This window comes from Oncorhynchus clarkii, chromosome 7 (assembly GCF_045791955.1).
Source record: "Oncorhynchus clarkii lewisi isolate Uvic-CL-2024 chromosome 7, UVic_Ocla_1.0, whole genome shotgun sequence".
Lineage (NCBI taxonomy): Eukaryota > Metazoa > Chordata > Actinopteri > Salmoniformes > Salmonidae > Oncorhynchus > Oncorhynchus clarkii.
Window position 1 is genome coordinate 40,649,801 of NC_092153.1, and position 25,534 is coordinate 40,675,334.

Sequence of the window (25,534 nt, forward strand, 5' to 3'; positions counted from 1 at the left end):
AATAGGCCTATGAATTCTCCTAGAATTCTCTACAAATAGGCCTATGTTGAAAACGAATGGCAACTCTTCAATGCTTCCTGAAACCACTCATATGCAGTATGAAAATGCAGTACTTTATACATGTGAAAAAGTACCAGTGATTGAGAATAACAATGAATTACCTCCAACTATGAAGACAAAACACATTGAGAGAAAATAAAAACCCATGTGACCAAAAAAGGCAGTAAGCTTGTTCAAAGCAAAACTGATGTAGGCCTATTCACATGTATATGATCAATAGCAATGAAAAGGTCTCTGCACCATGGAATAAAATGTAGTCAGAAGGCATGACTGGAGATTTTTTAGTGCTACTTTGTTACTCATTTATAAACCATTTAGTCTACCCTAATCTGCATTATAAACGAGAACCATAAGTCATATAAGTATTTGATTAGTCATCTATTATAAACAGAATTTCATGAAAGTGAGCACTATGAATTGCCAAACTGCCACTGAAACTGACCAAAGCCAGCACTCGTTTGTTGGTGTAATTTGTTGAACCACAATACACAAGTACTGTCTACTGTTCAATTCTCTTTTAGTTCTTTGTGTAAATGGGTATGTGTGTATTTGTGAATACTGTACGTGGATATGCAGATTTGTGAGTGAGTATCTACATTTGTTTGCGTGTAATAAGAAGAAAGCTAAAGTGTGCGTGTGTCAGTGTGTGTGTGTGTGTGTGTGTGTGTTAGAGAGAAGAAGAGAGCATGTAAGTGTAATGTCTACTGTAAATTTTGTATTGGTTTATTTCCCTTTTGTTTATGATGTATTTCACTTGCTTTGGCAATGTAAACATATGTTTCCCATGCCAATAAAGCCCCTTAGATTGAATTGAAATTGAATTGAGAGAAAGAGAGAAAGAGTTAGTTCACTGCCCCTCTGCAGGCTGGTGTGTCTGAGATTCCGTTGGACTCTGATCTTGAGGTTTATTTAAGCTGAATTCCGTGGGCTCATCAGGACTGAGTTACAAAAATCCTCCTATAGAACCAGAAAGAATGTGCAGCGCATTCAGTTCTGTATAAGGCACAAAGGCATGTCTTTGGACGTGGGGGCAGGCATCAAAAGACAGGCAGCGGAGGGATTTCTTTAGAGGCTGGGGGGCAAAGAAGGTATTTTGATTGGGGGGAGGGGAGTGAAGGGTTTTGGTGGTCAGCAGTTTTAGTGAAGGGTGTGGGAGCGCTTTTGGGAAGCATGAGGTTAAGGAGGCATGTGCTTCACAAGGACATCCGGAGGTCACTGCCACGGTTCAATATGTAATGTCCGATAATCTAATCATCTAATCACCACAAAAGATCAGGGCTATTATGGATATTTCGTTCTGATCCAAAAGGTTCATAATGGGCTTGATTACACAGACTACAGACGAGGGAAAACAGGGTTATTTACATCTTATATTTGTGTCATAACAACGTAGAATAATACACAACAACAGAGTATTATGGACATAATGACAGATATTACAACAATTCTATGTAGATGGTCACGGATAACAATTAGGCCGTTGTGGATTGTGCGCTATGGGGAGAGGGGTTGAAAGTTGTCCATTAGAACATAGGGCCAGTCACTGGTTGGTGACATACTGTATCTGTTACTAAGCCATCTCCATGACCTTCTTAATCCAGTCCACATAGATGGAGACGCGGATAAAGATGCTGGGCTGGCCTGGGTGTCCACAGCGCCTCATGGGGATGATCACGCCTTCCAGCACCCAGCAGTCACTGTTCTGACAGGCCAGAGGTCCCCCATAGTCTCTCTAGGGGTCGGGTGGGTATAACATATCACTGTCAGATCCTTCTCACACAGTGACAGGACATACCGTAACTTAATGCATACGTTTGTGCTGTATGTCACAGAATGAATTTCCTAAAAGATCAAATAGTTTCCCTCTCACACACGATAAACCTCATTCTCTCTCATAGAAATAAACCACGCTCCACATAGACTAATCCTCCCCCTCACAAACACACCCGACCCAAACCTACCTCACAGGCACCCACCCCGCCCTGGAAGGAGTTGGTGCACATCTCGTTCTCCCGAACACGACCCCGAAAGTATTTGTTACAGTCCTTGTTGCTTATAACTGGTATTTGAGCCACATTGAGCACAGAGTCATCTGTAGAAGTGCCTGAGAAAGTGAGAGAAACAGTAAAAGAGAGAGAGGGGGGGGGTGGGGGGGGGGTGGAGAGAATGAGATAATGAGAGAGAGGTGGGCATATGCTGAGTGATACTGGAAATAACAACACCATCTGTTGGTCCAGGATCTGAAAAGCTGTCTCATTTACATGACACATCAGTAAAACAGATACTACTTCAAGGGCAGCAAAAGATACCTAAAGAAACATTATGTCATACGTTAGGGTCTCAGGTTTTCCTGACCACATCATCTGACCTGGGACAACTCAGGGCCCTGGTCGTAATGCAGCCACAGGATGGTGACATATAAAGGACATTATGAAGGAAAGGTATAAAGAGTACAACAGGGAAAAAAATGTGCAGATGAGGGTAATACAGATGCAGGATCTTAATTTGAGCCAGTGTGCGCTACAGCAAGGAAAATAATCCTGCGGCAAACAGGAAATCTGAATTATTATGTGGATTATAATTCACGGACATTTTTGAACGGGTTGACAGATTTTTTTCGTAAGTGAAAATCAAGTCTGAAATTTTGACATTACAAACTTCAAAAGCCTTTTTAAATCTCAAAATTCACTACACGTTTTAGATCTCCTGCATGGCAGGAAGGTTCTCCTCCAACAGGGTGGTCCAATGAAGAGCCTACATCTGTAAAAGGAAGGATAAAGATGAATGTGGAGGAATGTGACTAAATTATATTGTCGTGTTACAATTATGAGCATAGCTCTCCTTTACCTTTAGTTTCCCCCCAGCCTGCGATCTCGCAGTAGGTTCCGTTTCGAACTATGTAGCGTTCGGGAGGCAGGCAGATCTGAGACACACGCTCATTAAACTGGGCTGAGCTGAGGAAGAGGATGAGGAAGAGCATCAGCCTGAGCGGAATGGGGTTGCTGTTAAATCATACGGCATGGACTAGTTGTAGGATACTATTGTTAGGTTACTGGTGAACTGTAAAAAAAAAAAAAAAAAACAAGAAGTATAATAAAAGATGTGCAGGGAAATATGTGGTTTGTGCATGTGTGTGTGTGTGTGTGTGTGTGTGTGTGTGCGTCCCTGCGTGCGTGTGCGCGTCTGTGTGTGTACGCACTATTCCAGTTGTAGCATGACCAGCTGGGACTCAGAGGGTCCACAGACGATCTTGGTGAGAGGGATAGTCTGTCGGTCGGGCTCTCCTTCACTGGGGTTACGGAACAAAGTCCCCATCATGGCGGAGTACCCTGGAAGGTCCACATAACTGCACACAGAGAACACACACTGACCAACAATCTCCAACCTATTCAAGGGATTTACAACAAAAAATTGTTGTTTTAGAGTCTGGATCTGGGTCTTTTGGGTTTGACAGTTTTTCCTTTTACTGTGTTTAAAAAAACAACAACAACATGATATAAATACTTGATAAGTAAGTCATGAGAAATAATAAATCAGAAAGCATACCAAGAGGAAAAACACTGCTTAGTGCTGATCACCCATTTGGAGCTAACCAGGGAGCCTCCACAGAAATGGTTTCCTTTCCTGCACACAAGGAGATAAGGGTTATGAAGACTAGAGTCTAACAGGGAGATTGAGGGGTCATGAAGACTTGGCTCTAACAGGGGGAGAGATAGAGGTTATAAAGACCGGAGAATAACAGGGAGGGAGTGAGAGCAAACAATCAATTGTTTGTTTTCAAGCTAGCTATAGCTAAGAGCAAATAGCTAAAAAAGAAAAGGCTTTCAAATAGCTGAGAAAATGTTTACATTTTGCTACTTGTACTACTTTTCTTTTTAATTGAAGAAGAAGAAATGGGATGCTGTTGTAGTAAAAAGGCTTGATCTGCGAACTGAGATGAAAACAAGCTGGAAAAAGCTGAATAGAAATGGAAAAGAGCTAGGAAAAAAATGACCAAGAGAAAATCCAAACAAAGATTATGTACCCTACAGATGTCTGCTCTTCCAAGGCAAAGAAAAACTATAAGTAAAGTAATGAGAGAGTCACCTGAGACCTTGGTGGCGGACCTCACAGTACTAGTGGGGAAGAAAACAACAACGAATCTCATATTTCATACGGAGAGCCCCTCAGCCTGACACACTGCCCTGTGCACGAAATACTCAAAACATAGAAAGAATGGTAAAGGCAGACAGATAACAATCAACAAGGACAACGATAAAACTGCCCGTCTCACAGTTAACGTTTACCATAACAACACCATCTTGGCTCAGGGGTCGGAAAGCAGCCTGAGGACGTTCCAGGAAGACTTCCAGTCCCCAGGAGAAGAAGCAAAGGAGCAACTGCAAGAAGCTCTCAACAGACCAAAATCCATGAGAAGATGACCCCTCCAAGCCCTGAAAACAGCCCTGTCTCTCCAAGAATCTTCTCCTACGTCGACTCTCTCAGAGACAGTTTACCTGTTCTAGAAAGAGACCTTACGGAGTTCAGGGAGATATTCCTTGACCAGCCAGAGCAGAGGCATTCAACAGCTGACACCAGCCAGCCTGATGAATCAGCAGTGCAGTGAGATCTCACCCCCCTTCCATAGACTTACACAGTAATTATGACAACTTCCAGAGGACGTCTTCTAACCTATCAGAGCTGTGACATGTTGTCCAGGTAATTAATCTAGTACTGAAATGATAAGCTACAGCTAGCTAGCACAACAGTGCATAAAATGTGGTGAGTAGTTAACTCAAAGAGAGAGAAAGTCAATAGTTGAACAGTTTGAACAAATTCAATTATTCCAAAATTAAGGAGAAGCAAGAGAGAGAGAGATGGCTATATTTGGTTGCATTTATTGTTTTTTACTTTCACTTCCACTTAGCTAGCAAATGCAGCTAGCTAGTTTAGCCTACTCAAACACCCGGCTCAAAACAGAGAGGGATGCTGTGTTAGCTAGCTGGCTATGGCTATCCAACACTGGAACTCTTCCAAGTCAAGGTAAGCTTTTGGTTTTATTAACTGCTAAACTGCTTTCTGTACCGGGTTTACTAATGCATTAGTTCTAGTAGTTCTAGTTGACTATGATGTGACAACGACGTAGGCTGTGTGTCGTGATTAGCGTTCATGATATGAAGGTTTGGCTTGGAAAGTTTTTTTTGCCTGGTTACAGACAGCTGATGTGTTGTGCACTGAAGTCCACAAGCGCAGGGAAAAAGTGAGAGGAGCAAAGCATGTAGATAGCTGTGAGAAGGAATTATTTATACAACGAGCAAAGTGATCATGCTGTTTTTATGTGGCTGCAATGAAAGTTAACTGCGTTTGCATGTGATCAGGTGTGTATTCATTCTGCCGATTCTGTTACAAAAAAACGTTTTCTGAAACGGAAGCAAACAGAACGAAATGGGAATAAACATACCTGAATTTATCCAATAGAAACTCTCATTTGCAACTGTTGGACTAATTATTACACCCTAGATCAGCTAGATGCAGGCAATAGTATGCAAGGCAGTTTTGAATGTGCCACTGTCTGTCACTTTGATTACTAATAATTCTCTCGACCTGTGCACCTAAGTTGTACACTTTTCATAAGCTAGGTTGTAGCAACCTCGTGATGGTACAGGGAAAATTTGAGTATCATGTCGTATCCTAAACCTATCGATGTTACTTTGAGCTGGGTGAATGGAATATGAATGACAGTCATCCAATATTCTCTAACTGAAATCAGGCCATGCTCGTTAAAAAAATAAAATAAATCATCCTCCCTCATCTTAAAATGTCACCGAACGCCACTGGTTTCTTCCCTGGGAAAAGAGTCATCAAGCTCCGTTTTTGCCCCACCACAGACACTACAGAGTCTCAGGGCCCCTCCTCAACATCCAAGGAGCCCCAAGCAACAGATAGCCCACATCCCCACTGCCCCATTCACCACGCTGCCCCCCCCCCCCCCCCCCCCCCTCCCTCAAGAGTCATCCCTGACAGAGCACCCGGCTAGCCACAACAGGCAGTACAGAAGAACAGCTACACAGCAGTGACTGCCACAAGTTCCTCAGCACAGGACAACCAGAACCAGATAAGAGACATGTTACCTCTAATTTGCTCTAAGATAGGCATACTGAACTAAAGACCTACATGCACTACAGATGACATCCAGGGTAAAGTACCAATGTATGCATAAGCTATGTAGCCTAGATAATAAGAGATAAATATATATATTTTTAATGTTTTATTATGTATTGAATATTTAAATACTGTTTATTTGTTTTATCTCGTGTGTTCAACACATCCTAAAGGAACATTTTAAACATGGCATCCTTAAGTAGGATATAAGCACCTACAGTGCATTCGTAAAGTATTCAAACCCCTTGACTTTTTCCACATTTTGTTACTTTACAGACTTATTCTAAAATGGATTAAACTGTTTTTTTCCTCTCATTAATCTACACAAAATACCACATAATGACAATACAAAAACAAAATTATTATACAAAATTATAATTATGTGAAATATCCCATTTACATACAGTAAGTATTCAGACCCTGTACTCAGTACTTTATTGAAGCCCCTTTGGCAGCGATTACAGCCTCAAGTCTTCCTGGGTATGACCCTACAAGCGTGGGACACCTGTATTTGGGGAGGTTATCCCATTCTGCTCTGTAGCTCCTTTCAAGCTCTGTCAGGTTGGATGGGTAGTGTCGCTGCACAGCTATTTTCAGGTCTCTCCAGAGATGTTCGATTGGTTTCATTCCGGGCATTGGCTGGGCCAATCAAGGACATTCAGAGACCCGAAGCCACTCCTGCGTTGTCTTTGTTGTGTGCTTAGGGTCATTGTCTATTGGAAGGTGAACCTTCACCCAAGTCTGAGGTCCTGAACGCTCTGGAGCAGGTGTTCATCTGTTCATCTTTCCCTCAGTCCTGACTAGTCTCCCAGTCACTGTCGCTGAAAAACATCCCCACAGCATGATGCTGCCACCACTAAGCTTCACCGTAGGGAGGGTGCCAGGTGTCCTCCAGACGTGACCCTTGACATTCAGGCTAGGGCTGTTGCGGTGACCGTATTACCGCCGGCGGTCAAGAGTCATGAAGGCAGTCAAATTCCACGTGACCGTTTAGACACGGTAATTAGGCTTCTACAAGCTCTGATGCTGCTGATGGTCATTAGTATCCTACCAAACTTGCTAACTGCCTGGTACTCAGCACTCTATTGTTCCTCTAATCACTCTGACATCGATGTAAATAGAATGGATTCTATTAGGGTGCATTACGGCGGCCGTGAAATTTGAGGCATTATCAAGTGCTTGTCAAATTGTGAATTAGTGACTGATGTAGTGTGATCAGCCTGCACAAAAAAAAACAAAGCAGAGCTCATGCCTTTCATGCGACGTTTTTCAAATCCTCATTAGAGTTGCATCATGCAGCCTTACAATGTATTAAAGTCCAAACATATAGCCCAACGTTTGTAGAACAACTGAATTTACATTAATAACTCTAAATTAAGAATATAGGAATACCTATTTGTTTGTTAACCGCTCAACACAGAATAGCCGTTTGTGGGCACTCCCTCAAATCGTTTGGAGAAAATATCCTTTCTATTTTATTCAGCTTTGTTCTATTGTATTCTTCATACTATAAAATAATGCCACGGAATTCTAAGCAGATCTTGCCCGCTAAATGAACTAGTGTAGCCCACAGCCATTTGGCATAGTCAGATCAGGACCTAACATAAGGACAATTCAGAGTATGTTATTCTGTTCTTCTGAAATAGACTACATTTTCTTCATATCATGCTTCTTTAGACCTGTCTAAAATAAATAATGGATTTATTGTGAAGGCTATAATACATGGATTTATTAGACTTTTTAAAATGTAGATGCTCCAAAGGTCTGCATCAGTGGCTTGTAGGCTGTGTGTGGAAGCCAGGAGATGATAAATGTGTTTATGTTAACTAACGGTCAATTACTGTGAGACCAGCTGTCATTTGCTTGACAATCACCAGCTGACAACATTTTGTGACCGCCACAGCCCTAATTCAGGCCAAAGAGTTCAATCTTGGTTTCATCAAATCGTAAGAAACAAGATTCTCCTGTCAGAGAGTGCCTTTTGGCAAACTCAAAGCGGGCTATCATGTGCCTTTTACTGAGGTGTGGCTTCCGTCTGGCCACTATCATAAAGGTGGAGGGCTGCAGAGATGGTTGTCCTTCTGGAAGTTTCTCCCATCTCCGCGGAGGAACTCTGGAGCGCTGAGTGACCATTTGGTTCTTGGTCACCTCCCTGACCAAGGCCATTCTCCCTCGATTGCTCAGTTTGGCCAGGCAGACAGCTCTAGGAAGAGTCTTGGTGGTTCCAAACTTCTTCCATTTAAGAATGATGGAGGCCATGGTGTTCTTGGGACCTTCAATGCTGCAGACTTTTTTGGTACCCTTCCCCAGATCTGTGCCTCGACACAATCCTGTCTTCGGAACTCTACGGACAATTCCTTCAACCTCATGGTCTGTATGGAGGAGTGGGTCAAAATCCCTGCTGCAGTGTGTGCAAACCTGGTCAAGAACTACTCTGGATTTTGGGATTTTTTAGATTCCGTCTCTCACAGTTGAAGTGCACCTATGATAAAAATTACAGACCTCTACATGCTTTGTAAGTAGGAAAACCTGCAAAATCGGCAGTGTATCAAATACAATCAAGTTGTAGAAACATCTCAAGGATGATCAATGGAAACAGGATGCACCAGAGCTCAATTTCGAGTCTCATAACAAATGATCTGAATACTTATGTAAATAAGGTATTTCTGATTTTATTGTTAATAAATTTGCAAACATTTCTAAAAACCAGTTTTTGCTTTGTCATTATGGGGTATTGTGTGTAGATTTATGAGGAACATTTTTTAATTTAATCAATTTTATAATAAGGCTGTAACATAACAAAATGTGGAAAAAGGGAAGGGGTCTGAATACCAACTTTGGGCTCCCGAGTGGCACTGCATCTCAGTGCAAGAGACGTCACTACAATCCCTGGTTCGATTCCAGGCTGTATCACATCTGGCCTTATTTGGAGAGTCCCATAGGCGGTGCACAATTGGCCCAGCATCATCTGGGTTTGGCCCGGTGTACGCCGTCATTCTAAATAAGAATTTGTTCTTAACTGACTTGCCTAGTTAAATAAAGGTTAAATAAAAAAGTACAAAATATTTTCCAAATGCAGTGAATATATAACATTCAGGGTTTGTGCTCTTAAACATTTGGTCGTGAAAAGCACAGACTCAGACATCGTAGACATCGTACCTAGTTCAGACATTATTATACTTCTAAGAGACATGAAGTCGAAGAGAAACATCCTCTCCCAAAAATTACAGGGAGGTTACTGCAGGCCTACCGTCAGTGAAACATCCACATGTAAAATGTTTCAGTGACTCAGGAGGGATTCTAATCTGGTTTAAAGAGAGGAAAGGAAAAACATACAGTTGGCTAAAAAAAAATATATATATATTTTTTTAAATTGTTATATGCCTCTGTCTGACTTCCAGTATTATAACAAAGTTTTTCTTTTCAGAGTCTCTATTCTGATATAATTCCTTTTGAGTCAGTAGGTAAAGTTCTGTTAATGGGGGATTTAAATGCTAGAACTGGTAAATATCCAGACTACATATATTTAGAGGGAAACACCCATGTACATCTGGGTATGAATCACAACTGACTAGAGAGAGAGAGAGAGAGAGAGAGAGAGAGAGAGAGAGAGAGAGAGAGAGAGAGAGAGAGAGAGAGAGAGAGAGAGAGAGAGAGAGAGAGAGAGAGAGAGAGAGAGACAGAGAGACAGAGAGAGAGAGAGAGAGAGAGAGAGAGAGAGAGAGAGAGAGAGAGAGAGAGAGAGAGAGAGAGAGAGAGAGAGAGAGAGAGAGAGAGAGAGAGAGAGAGAGAGCTATGACAGTATTGTCAACAAAAATGGGAAACAAGTAGGTTTACTTATTGATGTGAACTAGGAAACAGTGCAGTTGCCTTTGTCATAAAAGATCTATAGAGCAAGAAAAAAAATCTATGCCTTTATGGTCATGCCACAACTCCCCTTGTCAGACCACTGCCAAATTAGAATTTATCAGAAAATAAATCAATCTGATGAACCACCCCTACATTTAAAACCAGAACTCTACCCCCTCCCGCCCACATACACGTGGGGGGGGAAAAGCTAGCCCTGTTGAATAGAAGGCAGCATTAAATAACATTGATATTAAAAACTTGATTTACATTTGTATGTTTTACTACATTTAAATAAGACAAAGATGGCATTAAGCCACTGACAAATTGATGGATATATTCGTCAATCTGGCACAAAAAAAATACTACATCTTAAAAAGGTGAAAAATAGAATATCAAAAAATAAAAATGGCATGGTTTGACAAAGAAGGTTCAACTGCAAGAAAAGAACTAAGACTTTTGTCAAAACAAAAACACCAGGAGACACGTCTCATATACCAATAGGCCCTAAGCCAATATAAGAACATTCCTCTATATCACCAATTCATTTTAGGAATCATGGAGGAAATTAGATACCACTCTTAAAAAGAAAGACCTCCCAATCAAAGATTGGATTATCTGGAAACAGCATTTTGAAATACCTCTACAAATTCCAAATAAAAAAAAGAACTTAACTCCACCCAAACATCAGTAATAGAACAATTAAAATAATTATAATTAACAGTAAAAACCCAACGAAACCAGCTGGACAATCCTATTACATTGTTTTAACTAATTGATCAAATAAAGGCCCTCAAGAGCGGTGAAGCCGCAGGGCCAGACAGCATTCGAACAGAGATTCGAACATTTTAAGTAAAAGTTTAATTGGATTCCTCCCTAAACACTGAACAACAGATCACATATATATCCTCCATGTCCTCAAAAAACATGTCCACCAAACTCACAAAGGAAACATACAGTATATGCCTTGTTTCATCGACGTTTCAAAAAGCCTTTGATTCCTTATGGGATGAAGCACTGTTCTCAAAACCCCTTCGAAGTGGTGTAGGAGGCAAGGTCTATGATATTATTATTATTATTAAAGCACTGCATCTCAGTGCAAGAGGCATCACTACAGACCCTGGTTCGATTCCAGGCTGTATCACAACCAGCCGTGATTGGGAGTCCCGTAGGGCGGCGCACAATTGGCCCAGCATCTTCCGGGTTTGGCCGTCATTGTAAATAAGAATTTGTTCTTAACTGACTTGCCTAGTTAAATAAAGGTGAAATAAAAAATTTAAAAATAAATGAGATCTATAATGAAAATAAAAGAACACAATTCTTTAGTCAAGACAAGGTTACAATATTAGTCAATATTTATATAACTGAACTGGCTACAGAACAATCAAGATCTCTGGGACTCACCCTAGAAGACAAATAAATAAAGTGTATTTTATATGCCAATGACTTGTCACCAGCAATAATCTTGTCACCAACAGAACAGGGGGTACAACAAAGCCTGTCCTTGCTAGAACAGTATTGTAAGGACCGGACACTATCCATTAATATGGAACAAAACTAAGTAATGATCTTTCAGAAAAAGTCCAGATCTCAGGAAAATAAGTACCATTTCACACCACCAATCCTGAAACACACCACCAATCCTGAAACACACCACCAATCCTGAAACACACCACCAATCCTGAAACACACCACCAATCCTGAAACACACCACCAATCCTGAAACACACCACCGACTATATTTACCTTGGTGGTTTGACATGGCCATAAAGTCCTTAACAGATAACGCACGCAGAGCATATTTTGCGATCAGAAAGACCCACCAAATTTAACCCACCAATAAGAATTTGGCTTAAATTATTGGACTCTGTCATAACTCCAATCCTTCCATGTGGCAATTTAAAATATACAGTGCATCATGGGATGAAAGCCCCACCGAAAGGTTTTACCTGGAATTTTCTACAAATATTCTAGGTGTGCACAGAAATAGCCCAAACCTAGCCTGTAGTGCAGAACTTGGGAGATTTCCACTAGCACTCATAATTGAGAAAAGAGACACAACATTCTGGACTCACCTAACACACTGTGATCCAGAATATTGTCATCACAAGGCTGTCTTATGCAAAGACTGCAACACAAAGAGTGACCCTTTAGAGCAACTGGCCCAGAAGCACCAGCTAAAATTCAACCATTTGACCACAAATAAACACAGTTCTAATAAGTAGAAATCTCTAACCAAAATATGTAGAATATTGACAAAACAAAATTCAACTGAATCACAAGCTTCAATGTTACCAAATTCTATATAGAGAGTTATCAAATTAGGACAACACCTTTTCAAAATCAAAGAATTCAAACCATGGAAGACATTAACAGACTCGATGAACCATAGCCTGGCAATAGAGACAGGATGCCATAGAAAAACATGGAAGACATAAACAGACTCGATGAACCACAGCCTGGCAATAGAGACAGGATGCCATAGAAAAACATGGAAGACATTAACAGACTCGATGAACCATAGCCTGGCAATAGAGACAGGATGCCATAGAAAAACATGGAAGGTCAGAGAGTAAAGACTAGGTAAGCACTGCGGGTCGGATGAAGTAGAGAATGAGGAGAAAATCTGCGTTATGTTAGGAGAAAACATTGAGACATTAGATCTTGCTGCAGATGATGTGCTGCCTTGTCATCATTTAAGAGATGTCATACACATGAGCCTTTCTAGATTTCATTTCGGGAATTGTTTTTTAAAATGTCTTATTATTATTGTTTTTGTGTATATGCAGTATACTGTATTGTTGGTCCAACATATTGTTCATTTATGTAATACTTCATATACATTGCTTTGACAATGTAATGTCTGCGTCCAACGCACACTCCCAAACACTTAGATCCCCTGAACGCAGCTCACTTTCCAGCTCACTCTCCAGATCCCAATCACCTGAATTCTAATCACCTGTTCACACACCTGCATGTCATCATCCCACACTATTTAGTTCAGTTCATTGTACCCCATCACTGTGAGGTATCGTTTGTTTTTGGGACACACTTTTTTTTTGGGACACACCCCCGTCCTTCTCGCCTCACAACGCCTTTTGCCTTTTCCCTGCCTGTACTGTTTCCATTTGTGGACCTACCGTGTATGACCTTCTGCCTGCCCCTGGACCAAGCTACCTGCATCCTCCTAAGGTTCCTGTCAATAAACATCTGCTGCGCTCTGCGCTTGAAACCAGCTCTCTGTCTCCCTCGTGTTCATTACAGACAACAGTGGCAACAACCCATTCATGCCAATATAGCATTTATTGAATTTAATTGACTTGCATTGAGAGAGAGATATAGGAGAGAGAGGGGTCATGAAGACTTGGCTCTAACACACACAGAGGAAGAGAGCGAGGACAAACCCAATTTTGATAAACCTCTCATATCTATTGGGTGAAATACCACAGTGTGCCATCACAGCAGCACGTTTTGGGACCTGTTGTCACAAGAAAAAGGCAACCAGTGAAGAACAAACACCAGAAATACAACCCATATTTATGTTTATTTATCTTCCCTTTTGTACTTTAACCTTTTGCACATAATGACATTTGAAATGTCTTTATTCTTTTTGAACTTTTTTAAGCAAAGTTTACTGTTCATTTTGATTGTTTATTTCACTTTTGTTGATTTTTTTACTTCACTGGCTTTGGCAATGTTAACAAATGTTTCCCATGCCAATAAAGCCCTTACATTGAAATTGAATTGAGAGAGAGAGAGATGCCATGAAGACTGGTCTCTAACAGGGGAGACAGAGAGGTTATGAAGACTGAGGCTGGAGTCTCTGTTGCTGAGTACATCTCACTGAGACTGACCTGTCTCTGAGGCTGACTGTCCAGGGAGAGTTTCCAGGACGCCCACCAACAATACGGAGTATGCTCTTGACGAAACGATCATCTCTCTTCCCACACTCATTAAACTCCACTTTCTCTGTGCGCACACAGACACAGACACACACACACACACACACACACACACACACTTCAGTTAGTGAGTAAAGTTGTGTACACAGGTACACTTCCAGGAAGCACTTATTATTCATTATAGTTGCATATTCCATTAGGAACTCACCGGCTGGCTCAATGATGGACACTTTCTCCCCAGCTGTTCAAACAACAATAAGCAGAATCATTTTTAAAAAATCATTTTGAAATAACAGCCAAGGAGGGATTAGTGCTTTGAGCAAAATGTATGAAAAGAGCTTTATAGTGTTAGTAAATTAACATTAGGCCTAGAAGGATAGAGTACAGAGTATAAGATATACTGGCGGTGTCCGAAATCTGTCTTGCCGACTACTTACTAAAACGACATAATGTGTACTAATCATACTCATACATATACTATTTAGAAAGTACTGTTTGGTAATAAATATCAACATACTAGGCTCACCCTTCCTGATAACGCGGCATCTAATGCGCAAGTGCGTTGATTCCCACCATTCGCTCATTTGGGTACAGCGTGTCCCCTTGTCTCATTATCAGCTTATCATCATACTATAAAACGTTCTATTTTCGCATACCTAAAATGCCTACTGTGTAGAACGAAAGTATGGGAATTCGGATACGGCCAATGAGTGATGGAGTAACAAGAGAAAGATATGGAGAAAGGAATGTAATGCCTGAGGGGACAGAGGTATGGGGGGGGGGTCGGAATCTTTACCGCACTGCTTGATGGCGCAGTAGTCAAACTCTGTTTTGGGGTCAGTGGTGTAGCACCAGGGTCCGTGTTGGTCCCCATCTGGGTTCCGGCAGTAGTTCTCTGTCAGGTTGCCCTCAGGGTGGGTCCCTGGGTTTATCCTGGAAAACCACAGTGCAGTAAAAGCACTAAACCTACCTACCCATGCCACAGCAGACACTTCTACACCCACATGAGATATATATATATATATACACACACACACACAGACACACACACAGTACAAGTCAAATGTCTGGACACACCTACTCATTCAAGGGTTTTTCTTTATTTGGACTATTTTCCTCATTGTAGAATAATAGTGAAGACATCACAACTATGAAATAACAAATATGGAATCATGTAGTAACCAGAAAAGTGTTAAACAAATCAAAATATATTTTAGATTCTTCAAAGTATCCACCCTTTGCCTTGATGACAGCTTTGCACACTCTTGAAATTCTCTCAACCAGCTTCATGAGGTAGTCCCCAGGAATGCATTTCCATGAACAAGTGTGCCTTGTTACATTTTTGGGGGGGAATTTCTTTCCTTCTTAATGCGTTTGAGCCAATTAGTTGTGACAAGGTAGGGGTGGTATACAGAAGATTGTCCTTTTTGGTAAAAGACCAAGTCCATATTATGGCAATATTGGCATATTATGGCAAGAACTACTCAAATAAGCAAAGAGAAACGACAGTCCATCATTACTTTAAGACATGAAGGTCTGTCAATCCAGGACATTTCAAGAACTTTGAAAGTTTCTTCAAGTGCAGTCGCAAAAACGATCAAGCGCTATGATAAAACTGGCTCTCACGAGGACCGCCACAGGAAAGGAAGACCCAGAGTTACCTCTGCTGCAGAGGACAAGTTCATTAGAGTTACTAGCCTCAGAAATTGCAGCCCAAATAAATTATTCACAGAGTTCAAGTAACAGACACATGTCAACATCAACTGTTCAGAGGAGACTGCATGAATCAGGCCTTCATGGTCAAATTGCTGAAAAGAAACCACTACTAATGGACACCAATAAGAAGAAGAGACTTGCTTGGGCCAAGAAACATGAGCAATGGACATTAGACTGGTGGAAATCTGTCCTTTGGTCTGGAGGCCAGATATGAGATTTTTAGTTCCAACCGCCGTGTCTTTGTGAGACGCAGTGTAGGTGAACGGATGATCTCCGCATGTGTAGTTCCCACCGTGAAGCATGGAGGAGGAGGTGTGATGGTGTGGGTATCACATTTCAGGTAAGACCCAGATGCAGACAGTGTCGAAGTAGCAAAGGTTTATTATTAGTACAGGGGCAGGCAAAACGACAGGTCAAGGGCAAGCAGAGGTCAGTAAGGTGCAAAAAGTCCAGAACGGCAGGCAGTCTCAGGGTCAGAGAAGGCAGAATGGTCAAAACCGGGAAAAACAAGAAAACAGGAACTAGAACAGACAGGAGCAAGGGGAAAAACGCTGGTAGGTAAACAAAAATTAACTTGAAACAGACAAACAGAGAACACAGGTATAAATACACTGGGGATAATGGGGAAGATTGGTGACACCTGGAGGGGGGTGGAGACAAGCACAAAGACAGGTGAAACAGATCAGGGTGTGACAGTGGGGGTGCTTTTCTGGTGACACTGTGTGATTTATTTAGAATTCAAGGCACGCTTAACCAGCATGGCTACCACAGCATTCTGCAGCGATACGCCATCCCATCTGGTTTGGGCTTAGTTGGACTATCATTTGTTTTTTAATAGGACAATGACCCAACACACCTCCAGGTTGTGCAAGGGTTAAGAAGGAGAGTGATGGAGTGCTGCATCAGATGACCTGACCTCCACAATCATCCGAACTCAACCCAATTGAGATGGTTTGGGATGAGTTGGACCGCAGAGAGAAGGAAAAGCAGCCAACAAGTGCTCAGCATATGTGGGAACGCCTTCAAGACTGTTGGAAAATATTTCCAGATGAAGCTGATTGAGAGAATGCCAAGAATGTGCAAGCTGTCATCAAGGTGGCTATTTTGAAGAATCTCAAATATAAAATACATTGATGATTTGTTTAACACTCTTTTGGTTACTACATTATTCCATATTTGTTATTTCATAGTTTTGATGTCTTCTCTATCATTCTTCAATGTAGAAAATAGTAAAAATAAAGAAAAATCCTTGAATGAGTAGGTGTGTCCAAACTTTTGACTGGTAGTGTATATATATAAATATGTATTAAATATTTGACAACACCAAACATACCTGTCAAAATCATGATACATTTAATTTTAGAATCTACTCGTTATTTTTGATACTTTGTTTTGTGAGGCATGTTGACACTCCACTTCTGGCAGGTGACGCCCTTCCGCGTCTTTCGGACCACACCCCTGTAGTTTTTACCATTTTCATGGTAGCAATCTGGGGCGTGGGGAAAAAGGACATGAAAACATGACGACAGAAAACCCTTCTGTGAGTTATCAAGTAGGCTTGTGTTTGAGGACCCTAGATTGCATAGCGAGTGCATTGTTGCCATTGAAACAGCAGAGAGCAGTGTACCCTCAGCTTCAATGTCGTCTGCACAGCGTTTGATATGCAAGCAGAGAGCCGTCCTCATCTCAGGCACAGACGTGAAGCACCAGGGAGCCTCGGATCCATCTGGGTTACGACAGTAGTTCTCTTCCAAGCCCCTGGAAGCAATGGTATAGAAATTAGTATAACCAATATGTATAGCACACAATAACACAGGGATATATGGATAAAACAGCTAATACTATAGATCAAAATAACACAGGGATTTATGGATAAAACAGCTAATACTGTAGGTCAAAATAACACAGGGATTTATGGATAAAACAGCTAATACTGTAGGTCAAAATAACACAAGGATTTATGGATAAAACAGCTAATATTGTAGGTCAAAATAACACAGGGATTTATGGATAAAACAGCTAATACTGTAGGATAAAATAACACAGGGATTTATGGATAAAACAGCTAATAATGTAGGTCAAAATAACACAGGGACAATCATTCATGGGTAAATGTTGGATGTATGCTACTGACTCTGGATAAGCGTCTGCTATGACTAAACTGTATATGTGTTTCGGAACACAAATAACTAGACCCAAGATCAGCCATTCACGTAGACCCTCATCTCAAGACCCCTAATGTCACTCCTTACTCCACCCTCCTCATCACACCACTCACTAACCATCATTCCGCCGCTCATCCCTCTTAACTATCAATCCCACCGCTCATCCATCCATCCATCCCTCTTCCGCCCGTTCCTCTGGCTTACTTGCATTCGTAGGTGTTTGGGTAGAAGGGGTGCTCGTGAGGGTACTGGGCGTCCCACCGCTGACAGGCAATACCGCCGGTTGTCTCGTTCACTTTGCCACGGTAATCCTCCCCGCGACCACGGAAACAGTTTGTGGTGTAGCTGGACCGGAGGTGTCTCTTTGGAACCGCAGCTGGAGTGAAAGGAGAGACGTGACAATATGAGGGGTGATATAGATTGTATTACATTGTTAGAAAAATGGAAACGTGTGAATGGAAGGGACAGGGAGGGTGTATGAAGGGGACAGACGTACGGCACTTGCTGATCTGGCAACTCTCTCTCTCCATATCAGGGTCTGTGGTGTAGCACCAAGGAACAGGGGAGGAGTCTGGGTTACGGCAGTAGTTATCATCCAAGCTCTTATCTGGATACCTGGGACGCACATGTACAGGATTCCATGTTAGGAGCTTCTCATTACTTTGGAAATGTTGATTGTTTTCTACTCTGTTACAGTACAACATATTGATTAGAGAGAAGTAATGCTGACAGGATACAAAGGCATGTAGGCCTACAACAAACTGCATGTAAAAGAGTGGTAGTGGTAGTGGTTACAGCGGTGGGCAGACAGACATACTTCTCAGGCTGGTAGATGTGTTGTTGTGGGTACTGCTGGTCCCAACGTTGACACTCTCTGCCACTCACTGTGTGGTCAACCTGGCCCCTGTAGTCTTCCCCGTTACATGTGATACACACCTCTGTGCACAAACCCAAACACACACAGTCTGTAGCAACACTTTTTCGACAGTGATGTTCTCTATGATCAAAGACAACACATACACCACAATCAATCATTTACACATAGTGTTATAACGTTATCTTTAGAAGCATTCGCTATTGCAATCCTTCCACCCCTGGAATGTTGAACAGAATGGGAGGTGCAGTATCTCACTCTCTACCACACCTGCTGTCTCTAACTCTGAATGCTCGGCTATGAAAAAACAACTGACATTTACTCCTGAGGTGCTGATCTGTTGAACCCTCTACAACCACTGTGATTATTATTATTTGACCCTGCTGGTCATCTATGAACGTTTGAACATCTTGGCCATGTACTGTTATAATCTCCACCCGGCACAGTCAGAAGAGGACTGGCCACCCCTCAGAGCCTCGTTCCTCTCTAGGTTTATTCCTAGGCCCCTGCCTTTCTAGGGAGTTTTTCCTAGCCACCGTGCTTCATCGGCATTGCTTGCTGTTTGGGGTTTTAGGCTGGGTTTCTGTATAGCACTTTGTGACATCGGCTGATGTAAAAAGGGCTTTATAAATACATTTGATTGATTGATGTACCGTCTTTGCAGTGGGGGATATTGCAGCTCTCATAGCGCCGTTCTGGATCATTGGTGTAGCACCACGGCCCTATGCGGTCCCTATCTGGGTTCCTGCAGTAGTTCAGCTCCAAACCATTAGTGGCTGTGGGTGTCCATCTATGACAAGGTATAAAAACAGAATATGTGTGAGAGAAAGAGATATCTTATTAGATTTTGCTTTGGGTCATGGTTTCCAAACTACTACTAATGCTCTACCCAGCACCAATTGTATTGTGGACTTGGCTGAACTGGTACTAACCTCCAACTATTTTCTCTTCAGAGGAGACTTTTTCCTCCAGACCAAAAGGACAGCGATGGGGAGCTCTAAGGCTCCTAATTATGCTAACCTATATCTAGGAATGTTTGAAAAACAGGTGGTGTTGAATTCAGACCTTAACCCTTTTCTCTCCAATATTCTCACCAATTCTGAGATATTTGGATGACATTTTCATGATCTATACATGGACACAACTTTTAGAATTCTATGCTTATCTAAACGCTATGAATGAACACCTTAATTTCACCATTAACTATGACCTATCACAAATCAGTTTCCTTGATGTGATAGTTAAGGACAAAACCTCCCTCTCTACAGATCTCTTTAGGAAACCTACGGACAAGAATAACCTCCGTAGAGGTGACAGCTTTCATCCACGTCCACATTAAAAATCTCCCTATATGTCAATTCAGTCGCGTCAGAAGAATATGCAGCTCTGATGCTTCTTATTAGAAACAGACCACGGACCTCACACAAAGGTTTACGGAAAGGGGGTACAAAGACATTTGGGTAAAAGATGCCAATGATCGTTTTGAAGGACTAACACAGTTGGAAGGCCTTCAACCAAAAGTTAAAGAAAAAACAGAACATGTCCCATCATGCTTCACCCAATACTCACCATTGGGGAAGCCATTTAAGATCATTATCAGGAACCACTGGTAATTACAAATGTGGCCAATATGCTCAATGCAGCTTCACGTATAAGTGCAACTAATTTACCCACAACCCCCCACACAGGACAAAGATTTAAGATAATTTTACCTGCATGTGCGCTAATGTTATTTACATGTTGAAATGTCCTTGTGGTCTGTCTTACGTAGGGAAAACCCATAGAAGCCTTAAGACACGGATCAGTGAGCACCGCAGCAATGTACAGACAGGTGAGACAACAAACCCGGTTGCTGTTTTTTGTTGTTGTACAAGCTGGACATCCTATTAGCTCTCGGAGATACATTGGAATAGAAATGGTCAAGATGTCACACACGGGGAGGGGACATTGAGAGAAAACTTCTTCAAAGGTAATCTTTCTGGATCCACAGATCCCTCTTGGCCTTAATGAGTTTGAGTTTGACTTGAAACCGTTTTTTTTATAGTCTAAATTGTGTTAATAAAAAAAGTATGCTAATTTAATATTGTATGTGTATGTATATTACTGTAAATATTGATCACATCCCCTGTGTGTGATCGTGTATTTTGATACATTGAATGGTAATATTGTGTAACTACGTTATACATTTTTACCTCCTGTTTCAGGAAGTGATGTCACTGAGTACTGCGCCTATACAGTGCCTTGCGAAAGTATTCGGCCCCCTTGAACTTTGCGACCTTTTGCCACATTTCAGGCTTCAAACATAAAGATATAAAACTGTATTTTTTTGTGAAGAATCAACAACAAGTGGGACACAATCATGAAGTGGAACGACATTTATTGGATATTTCAAACTTTTTTAACAAATCAAAAACTGAAAAATTGGGCGTGCAAAATTATTCAGCCCCCTTAAGTTAATACTTTGTAGCGCCACCTTTTGCTGCGATTACAGCTGTAAGTCGCTTGGGGTATGTCTCTATCAGTTGCACATCGAGAGACTGAAATTCTTTCCCATTGCTCCTTGCAAAACAGCTCGAGCTCAGTGAGGTTGGATGGAGAGCATTTGTGAACAGCAGTTTTCAGTTCTTTCCACAGATTCTCGATTAGATTCAGGTCTGGACTTTGACTTGGCCATTCTAACACCTGGATATGTTTATTTTTGAACCATTCCATTGTAGATTTTGCTTTATGTTTTGGATCATTGTCTTGTTGGAAGACAAATCTCCGTCCCAGTCTCAGGTCTTTTGCAGACTCCATCAGGTTTTCTTCCAGAATGGTCCTGTATTTGGCTCCATCCATCTTCCCATCAATTTTAACCATCTTCCCTGTCCCTGCTGAAGAAAAGCAGGCCCAAACCATGATGCTGCCACCACCATTTTTGACAGTGGGGATGGTGTGTTCAGCTGTGTTGCTTTTACGCCAAACATAACGTTTTGCATTGTTGCCAAAAAGTTCAATTTTGGTTTCATCTGACCAGAGCACCTTCTTCCACATGTTTGGTATGTCTCCCAGGTGGCTTGTGGCAAACTTTAAACGACACTTTTTATGGATATCTTTAAGAAATGGCTTTCTTCTTGCCACTCTTCCATAAAGGCCAGATTTGTGCAATATACGACTGATTGTTGTCCTATGGACAGAGTCTCCCACCTCAGCTGTAGATCTCTGCAGTTCATCCAGAGTGATCATGGGCCTCTTGGCTGCCTCTCTGATCAGTCTTCTCCTTGTATGAGCTGAAAGTTTAGAGGGACGGCCAGATCTTGGTAGATTTGCAGTGGTCTGATACTCCTTCCATTTCAATATTATTGCTTGCACAGTGCTCCTTGGGATGTTTAAAGCTTGGGAAATCTTTTTGTATCCAAATCCGGCTTTAAACTTCTTCACAACAGTATCTCGGACCTGCCTGGTGTGTTCCTTGTTCTTCATGATGCTCTCTGCGCTTTTAACGGACCTCTGAGACTATCACAGTGCAGGTGCATTTATACGGAGACTTGATTACACACAGGTGGATTGTATTTATCATCATTAGTCATTTAGGTCAACATTGGATCATTCAGAGATCCTCACTGAACTTCTGGAGAGAGTTTGCTGCACTGAAAGTAAAGGGGCTGAATAATTTTGAACGCCCAATTTTTCAGTTTTTGATTTGTTAAAAAAGTTTGAAATATCCAATAAATGTTGTTCCACTTCATGATTGTGTCCCACTTGTTGTTGATTCTTCACAAAAAAATACAGTTTTATATCTTTATGTTTGAAGCCTGAAATGTGGCAAAAGGTCACAAAGTTCAAGGGGGCCGAATACTTTCGCAAGGCACTGTATATAGGACCTTCCACCCCCACCTGGGATATGAATGCCTGATGAAGACCTAAGGGTCAAAACATTGTAAATAAATATCACCTGGGAGCATGAACAGTAGTGTGCGGCGTTTTCCTTTGTGTTTTACAAACTACGACTCCCATAAATCAACGGGATGATCTTACCTGTGATCGTGTGGGAACTTTGACCACCACTGTTGACAAGTATGGCCATTTTTCGTCGTGAACACCTTGCCTCGATAGTCTTCTCCTTTACCCACAATGCACTTCCTTACGTACACTGCACATGGAAGAAAAACATCTGCCTTTTCAAACAGAAATCACAGCATGCTGCTGACACAACATGACTCATTTTGTAGCGTTATACAGAATGACATCAATTCACTTAGAACATAAATGACAGAGAACATGACCTCACTTTGACCCCAAAGCTTACCCTTCTTCTCATACAGGTCACAGTTGACGTTCCTCTTGACCTCTGCGTTGCTGCCATCCTCCACCCATGGCAGCTGTTTACAGGTGATGGAGCGGCGCGTCTCGTAGTTGAAGGCTCTAATGAAAGGAGTTTTCAAGTTCATTTTTGTTCAATTTCTTACCAATTTGGGGGTAACTCAAACCTGTTAGTCCAACACCTTATCCGCTAAGATCGCTAGGTGTTGTACTAAGGTCATTACAACTCTCCAGGGTACCTGCAGTCCAGTGTGTGTGAACAGCGTCTGGCACAGTCCTCCAGCGTCAGTCCTGGCAGCATCAGCACCCGTGCAGAGTTCCAGGAGGTCGGAACCAGCTCCCTTCCCTCAGAACGCTGGAAGTCATTCAGAGGACTGCGGGACCCTATGGCCAAATACAAAACGCACAGTCCTAATATCTGGGGGCTTACACTATATATAAGTATGTGGACACCCCTTCAAATGAGTGGATTCGGCTATTTCAGCCACACCTGTTGTTTACAGGTGTATAAAATCGAGCACACAGGATGCCACCTTTCCAACAAGTCAGTTTGTCAATGTTCTACCCTGCTAAAGCTGCCCCGGTCAACTGTACGTGCTGTTATTGTGAAGTGGAAATGTCTAGGAGCAACAACGCCTCAGCCGCAAAGTGGTAGGCCACACACGCTCACAGAACGGGACCGCCAAGTGCTGAAGCTCGTAGCGAGTAAAAATCGTCTGTCCTCGGTTGCAACACTCACGATCAAGTTCTAAACTGGCTCTGGAAGCAACGTCAGCACAACAACTGTTCATTGGGAGCTTCATGAAATGGGTTTCCATGACCGAGCAGCCGCACAAAAGCCTAAGATCACCATAGGCAATATCAAATGTTGGCTTGAGTGGTGTAAAGCTCGCTGCAATTGGACTCTGGAGCAGTGGAAACACGTTCTCTGGAGTGATGAATCACACTTCACCATCTGGCAGCGATGGATGCATCTGGGTTGAGCTAAACACTACCTGCCCCAATGCTTGATGCCAACTGTAAAGTTTGGTGGAGGAGGAATAACGGTCTGGGGCTATATTTAATGGCTCTGGCTAGGCCCCTTAGTTCCCCCCTTAACAATGGCATTCTAGATTATTTTGTTCATCCAACTAAAGTGGCAACAGTTTGGGGTAGGCCCTTTCCTGTTTCAGCATGACAATGCCCCCATGCACAAAGCAAGGTCCATACAGAAATGCTTTGTTGAGATCGGTGTGGAAAAACTTGACTGGCCTGCACAGAGCCCACATCGAACACCTTTGGGATGAATTGGAACACCGACTGTGAGCAAGGCCTAATCGCCCAACATCAGTGCCCGACCTCCCTAATGCTCATGTGGGCTGAATGGAAGCAAGTCCCTGCAGCAATGTTCCAACATCTAGTGGAAAGCCTTCCCAGAAGAGTATATATATTAATGCCCATGATTTTGAAGTGAAATATTTGATGAGCACTTTTGGCCAAAATGATATCTAACCACTATCTTACTGGAGTGTTAAAAATGGGAGTTGTTTCAGAACAGTTTTGGTTCGAAGTTCTAACTTAAAATCCCATGTAATATGTCCTTTGGTAGGCCTATCTACTGAACTATTAACAAACAGTACATCATGTACTGAGCATCCAGCTGTCTGTTTGTGAGCTTTCGGCTGAACAACATTTGGGCATGGGTCTGACTGAGCACAATAAGACCTTTGGACCAACCACACCATTTTTTGTGTGAAGCTTACACGAATGGACAAGTGTCTATCAAAACACTTAACTGACAGAATCACATGTTTTGACAGACTGTAATTCGTAAAAGGACAGATTTATACACGATTGGATTTTTTTTTACATGATATGTATATGTAGAAAAACTGCAGTCAATTGTGCAGTGTGAACTGAGCTGACCCAGGAATACAATGTACAACCAACAAAAAAGGCACATCAACTCAACAACATCAAATCAATAAACCAATCCCAGTTGCATTATTAATGAACGTAGGTACCCAATCGGCACATGAATCTGAAATATAATTTTAAAAAATCAAATAAAAAAACATATAAAAAATAAATAAATAAATATATGTTATTTTTCTTACCACTGACCAATCCCCTCCAAAATGCCAGGAGAACACAGGAAATAATGAGTTTCATGGTTACAGAAGAGAATAAGACAGACCAGTGCTGGATGGAAGCAGATCCAAGGACTTAATAATGTTTTTGACAATTCTGGAGTTCCTCTGGCTGGCGTGTTTTTACGAAATTGATTAGGCTAGACTAGAGCAAGGTGAACAATTAAGAAGTCTATAAAAAAAAGAAGATATTGTGGTGTTTGTTGGACGGGAAAAACCAGAGTTACAAAATAAGTGTGAATGTAATGACTGCATCCCGTCCACCCACACGTGAACATTGAAGAGCTTAATCAAACAGAGGCGCTTACCCCCAAAAAGACAACGAAGTACATGAATCATTAATGAAAGGTAGCGTCGATCAACTCAACCGAGAGTGCTACTCTATTTATGAGACCCGGC

General features: G+C 41.8%; 1 protein-coding gene across 1 annotated transcript; it reads right to left on the reverse strand.

Annotated features, from left to right (window-relative positions):
- Positions 1–771: 771 nt before the first annotated feature.
- LOC139413317 (hepatocyte growth factor-like protein) lies at positions 772–25,478 on the reverse strand. Its single transcript, XM_071160535.1, has 18 exons — positions 25,103–25,478; positions 23,246–23,390; positions 22,993–23,108; positions 22,722–22,836; positions 19,358–19,494; positions 18,648–18,768; positions 18,327–18,445; positions 18,035–18,206; positions 17,293–17,423; positions 17,052–17,154; positions 14,746–14,882; positions 14,158–14,190; positions 13,902–14,016; positions 3,607–3,684; positions 3,260–3,406; positions 2,908–3,014; positions 2,022–2,164; positions 772–1,792 (listed from the first exon to the last, which is right to left on the reverse strand). The coding sequence occupies exons 1-18, from the start codon at positions 25,155–25,157 to the stop codon at positions 1,631–1,633; spliced, it is 2,136 nt and encodes a 711-aa protein (XP_071016636.1). The 5' UTR covers positions 25,158–25,478; the 3' UTR covers positions 772–1,630.
- Positions 25,479–25,534: the final 56 nt, after the last annotated feature.